Below are 5,202 nucleotides of genomic sequence, written 5' to 3' on the forward strand. Positions count from 1 at the left end.
ACTGATGTAGGTTGGTGTCTCAGCGGTGCGCCTCGTGGCCCACATCTCAGAGTTTAATTACCCACATGAAACAGGAGGGAAAATGTCAGCCTCAAACAAGCTGCAGCATCATTTCCCCATGGCGACGTGTTAAAAWAAATWAAWAAATAAATGGTCGGTTTAAAACAACKGGGGTGGAAACGTTTTTATCAGCTACAATGAGCTGAAGGATTTGACCAGGACTGGAGGGTTTGTTTAATCTGTTCTGGTTTCGCATCAAGACTTGTGTAAGAGTGTTCCAGCAGGTGGCACTAAAGAACACAAAGAAACTCGTCCTCGTTGTTTTACATATTTATTTCCTGCTAAAGCACCAAATAATTAAAAAAACAGCAACATCATATAAGCTTTATCCTGGTTTAATTAAAATTCTGAATAAAGACATATCTTTGAAAACAAAACAAAAAAAAAACAGACGAGTCGACTCAGTGCTTTACAATCCTCCCCAGCGTAAAAAAAAAAACTAACAAAATTCAAACAAAAACTTTCTAAACAATAAAGTGCATGTTCTGAGAAAAAGCCCCTCATGGTTGTAGTTTTAAAAAGTCTGAACGGGGAGTGAGGGTCACACTAACAATCCTGGCTCAAAAAGTGGACAGGTGTAACGGAGTGCACGCTTCGCACCGCTTCAGTCTCAGTTTGCACATTCACATGACTCCAGTTGAAACAAACATCCAGTGGTTTACATGCAAACTAACGCACACCATTCATACGTTAAAGCTCACACACATCACGCACATCACCGGTCCTGCCTGGTCCGGTCCGGTCCGGTCCATTGCACTGAGGTTACATGGTGTTGTAGAGCAGTGTTCTTTGTTTCCTCTCTGCGGAGGCTTTCCGAGGACGCCTCGAGGAGTGTCCTCTGCCCTGCTGACGGGAGGCAGAGCCCGCGCTGCTGCTGTGGCCGTCTGCTCCCTCGCTCCCCTCACTTCTGTCTTCATGTGTGGAGGAGGAGGAGGAGGAGGAGGAGGAGGAGGAGGACGTGCTGTTAAGGGCTAGATCTGTTTTGTCAGAAGAACTGTTCCGACTGAGCACTTTCTGCTTCTTCCAGGTGTCGTCTGAGTGAGGCTGTGTCGGGGAGGAAGAGGAGGGGTGGTGGGAGTGTGACGATGTGCGGGATCTGGTTTGTGGTCTCAGGTCCAGCTCCAGGTCCAGGTCGCTCAGGTCGTGGGCCGACAGCTCCAGACAGTCCAGTTTAGCTAAGGAGGCTGACCTCTTCATGAGAGAAGGAGGGGTGAGGCCGGCCTGCCGCAGTCGAGCCTCCAGCTCAAAGGTTCTGTGCCACCCTGCTGGTTCTGACGGACCCCTGCCCTCCTGTCGGCCCCTGTGGGCCAGGTCTGGAGGGCTGCGCTCAGAACTGGACTCTGTGTAGTGTTCCGGCTCCGTGTCCATGGTGTCCCTCAGCCCCGGTTCTTGGGCGGGGCTGTCGGTGTCCTCCAGGCCGACGCCCTCCTGCAGGAAGGCCTGCAGCTCTCGCAGCGTGTGCTGGATCCGCTCCAGCTCCTGGCTGCTGTGGACCAGACGGCTCTGAGCCTCGCAGGCAGGACTGCAGGCCCGCCTCCTGCCCTGGAGATGGGAGTCCAGACCTTCGTCTGCGTCGGACTCCTGCGCAGTCACGCCGTCCAGAACCAGACTGTGAGAGCGGGCCGAGGGGTCTGGAGGGGATTCTTCTAACCGACTGGCAGAAACCAGTGATGATGTCACAGCGTCACTGTTTACAGGTGTGTGCCTCGGGTTGGGCAGAGCAGCAGGGACCTGGCTGAGAGGAGAGTTCTGGAAGGAGGACAGGTTTAGGACTGGGGGGTGGAGTCTGTGAAGCCCCGCCTCTTCTGTGGGTTCAGCAGACACGGCCGTGGTCTCTCCCTGAGCGGTGCCGTGTTCTGGACTCGGGGAGCGCTGAGGCGCCGCCACGTCCTGCTCCTGCCTCAGCCTCTGCTCCAGCTGCTCGGCGGCCCGCCGCACCGAGCTTGCCGTCCGGTCGCACACAGGCCGCGGGGGCGGAGCCATGGAGCCGAGCGCCTCCTCCGGACGATCCGCCCGGACCGTCCGAGGGCTGGGGGAGGACGGGGGGAGCTGTGAGGAGGAGGGAGAGGCAGAGTGTGAGATGGCTTCGATTTCGGTGACGATGTGGCGGACCGACACTCCATTGTCGTGCTGAGCAGGAAGGGTGTGGTCGCAGGTGTCGGCCTGAAGAGACGCCTGAAAAACAGAAAAACACATTTTATTAATGACTCCGGCTTCACCACGCGTTACACACTGCTGCAGTTCTCCCAGCAGGTGTCCTCCTGATCAATCCTGTCGTCTTAAACCGGTTCCAGCCAGAGCGGTGGCAGCGATTATGTCAAATTGTTTTATAAACGACCTTAGAACCTAAACAACCAGCTGAACCGGGACCGACAGGAAAACAAGCGCAGTAAACAGAAACAACATCCTGAAAACAGAACCGCAAGGTGAACTCTGCTGACTGCTTCAGTCTGGAGCTGATCTGGCAGGAAAATCTCAAACCACAAACGGACTGGATCTGTTTTGATGACGCAACAAGTGGATTCTCAGGAACACAACACTGCTTCTGTTTTAGACAACAGGAACTCACAACCTTTACAGGAARCTTTCACTTCATTTTTAAATGTTTTCAAAGCAATAAAACTGAACAAATGAGTAACAATCCCCTCCCACTGTCTGTGTTAGCTAAATATCATTGAAAAGCTGACGGATTTTAATGAAACTCAAATCAATTTTTAGTTTTACATCTACACTCTGTRAACAATTCAAGATGGCCGCCACAGCAAAACAATCCTGGCAAAAACCTCAAAATAAATAACACTAATTTTTCTTTCCAGGCGATGTGTCTTATYTTTATTCGTTATAAAATATTATTGGTACCACTTTACAATAAGGCTCCCCTTATAGATGGCTTATAAATAGTTTATAGATCGGTTATTAATTCATCTGTAGCCACTTTATAAATTGTTAATAAGTGTTTATTATTCATTAATTAAGGACGGAAAAGAGACAAAATTGTCCGGTTTCTTGYCAAATAGTGAGCCAAATCTGTTCATGAATATACAGTATTAAATCTAAAGGTGCTTATTAAACATTTCAAACTAGGTTACTACCTTGTTTGAAAACACATATTTTACATATAATAGTGTACTGTATTACTGCATTATACATATCCAGAGTACTCAAAGGGAGCCTTATTGTAAAGTGTAAAACAGTATACTATTTATTAATGACTAATAATGTCATAAAAGAGCCTTATAAATAGTGTACTGTTTTTCACTTTAAAATAGGCTCTTTATGGCATTTATAGAAGTTTATTAGTCATTAATAAATAGTGTACCTACAATAAGGCTCCCTTTAACAATTGTTAATATGTATATTTCAGTAATATAGTACAATATTATTTTTAAATATGTGTTTCCAATACATTATTATGCTTAAAAACCTAATAGTATGTACATGAAGAGATTTGGCTCACTATTTGGCAAGAAACCAGACAGTTTTGTCTCTTTCCTGTTCTTAATTAATCCACAATAAACATTTATTAACAATTTATAAAGTGTTTACAGATGAATCAATAATCTATCTATAAACTATTTTTAAGCCATCTCAAAGGGGAGCCTTATTGTAAAGTGGTACCATTTTATTTTATCAAAGACAGAAATCAGCTGAACAAACCTTCGCTGCACTCGTTTCCTGCTCCTCTTCCTCGCAGACTTCTGCTTCTCCTTCAGGAGACAGAGGAGTCCTCTGCTCCCGGTCCAGGATCTTCCCCCTGGCGGTGAGGAAGTCGGCGCTGTCCGCGCTGTGATTGGGCGAGCCGTCGGCCTCGCCGCGGCCGTCCAGCGGCTGGCTGGGGTTGTTGTTGTCGTCCTTTAAAGTCTCGGTGAGAACCAGAGGTAGAGGGCTGTGTTTGACACTTGGTGCATCTAAAAAACACTGATTCAGTAAGTCTGAGTCACTGGAGTCCAGAGCGAGAGGAGAGATTTCCCCTGAGCTGCAGGTCTCGGACACGGTCAGCTCTTCTGGTTTGCGTTCGGGCACTGAAATGGACAGGTATGTGGGTGGACCCCGATGAGGCCGCCGGAGCTCAGGAGTGGGRGGTAAGATGAGGAGTGAGGGAGGAGGGTGAGGCAGGGCTACAGGCACGGTGACGACCACGCTCTCCCAGTTGTTCAGACTTTCCTCGGGGATGACGGTGGCTGCTCGGGGTCTGGGGAGGACGAGTGGGACGGGGCCTTCAGCGTCYGCTCTCACCTCCTCCCGAGCCTCCGACTCGCTCACCCCGTTGTGGTCCGAGACGGAGGCAGGCGTGCGGTTTGATCCGGCAGAGTTTTCAGGTCGGGCTCCTAGCGCCTGCAGGACGGCCACGCCCAGGAAGTGATGTAAGGAGGTGTTGTTGTTGTGCGAGTCGGCGCGGACCAGAGAGGGAGATGAAGGCTTGCACATGGGCTCGGGCCGGTCTGAGAGGTCGCTGTCAGAGTGGGATCTCCAGAGCTTATTATGCCTCTGTTTACTGTGGAGAGAGACGAGACAGCAGGAGTTGGTTGGTTTGAAAATGCCAACAAACATCTTAAACCAGGCATGGRCAGTCCYGGTCCTGGAGGGCTGCAGCCCTGCATGTTTTACTTGTTTCTCTGCTCCAACACACCTGRTGTGAATGAATAGATGATTATCAGGCTCCTGCAGTACGGAGSACCAAAACTGACATAATTAGAAATCAAAGCAGAATTATATGAACCACTAAATAAATACACTTAAAATGCACCAATTAAATTAAAAAAGGAGAACTTTATCTCCTGTTTTGTATTTTAGTGACTTTCATATTTATTTTTCCAGGTTAGTTCCAAGAAATTAGTCTACTAATTAGTTTACTGTTTTTTTAATATATATTAATTGTTTTCCTTTTACTTGTACATACATTTGTGTGTCTTAAATGTTTAAACTTAATTCTTTTTATATTTTTTTCCAACAAGTCTTTTTATGTCTATGTGCTGCATGCTTGTGCTGCTGCAGTTTAGCTTAAAGTTTAGTTTAAAAGAAAGGCAAGGAGGAAAACATTACCCGTGCATTTATTTTTAACTAAACTTTAACCTAAACTGCAGCAGCACAAGCATGCAGCACATAGACATAAAAAGACTTGTTGGAAAAAAATATAAAAAG

The 5,202-nt window shown here is 47.5% G+C and overlaps 1 protein-coding gene across 1 annotated transcript; it reads right to left on the reverse strand.

The window, feature by feature from the left end:
* Positions 1–379: 379 nt before the first annotated feature.
* LOC106533107 (protein phosphatase Slingshot homolog 2) lies at positions 380–4,555 on the reverse strand (the record flags this gene model as incomplete). Its single annotated transcript, XM_014029339.1, is given in 2 exon segments — positions 380–2,235; positions 3,718–4,555. Coding segments are annotated over 2 exon segments (2,251 nt in total), but the record flags the coding sequence as incomplete, so codon positions are not given.
* Positions 4,556–5,202: the final 647 nt, after the last annotated feature.

This window comes from Austrofundulus limnaeus, unplaced genomic scaffold (genome assembly GCF_001266775.1).
Source record: "Austrofundulus limnaeus strain Quisiro unplaced genomic scaffold, Austrofundulus_limnaeus-1.0 Scaffold884, whole genome shotgun sequence".
In the NCBI taxonomy this organism is placed as follows: Eukaryota; Metazoa; Chordata; class Actinopteri; order Cyprinodontiformes; family Rivulidae; genus Austrofundulus; species Austrofundulus limnaeus.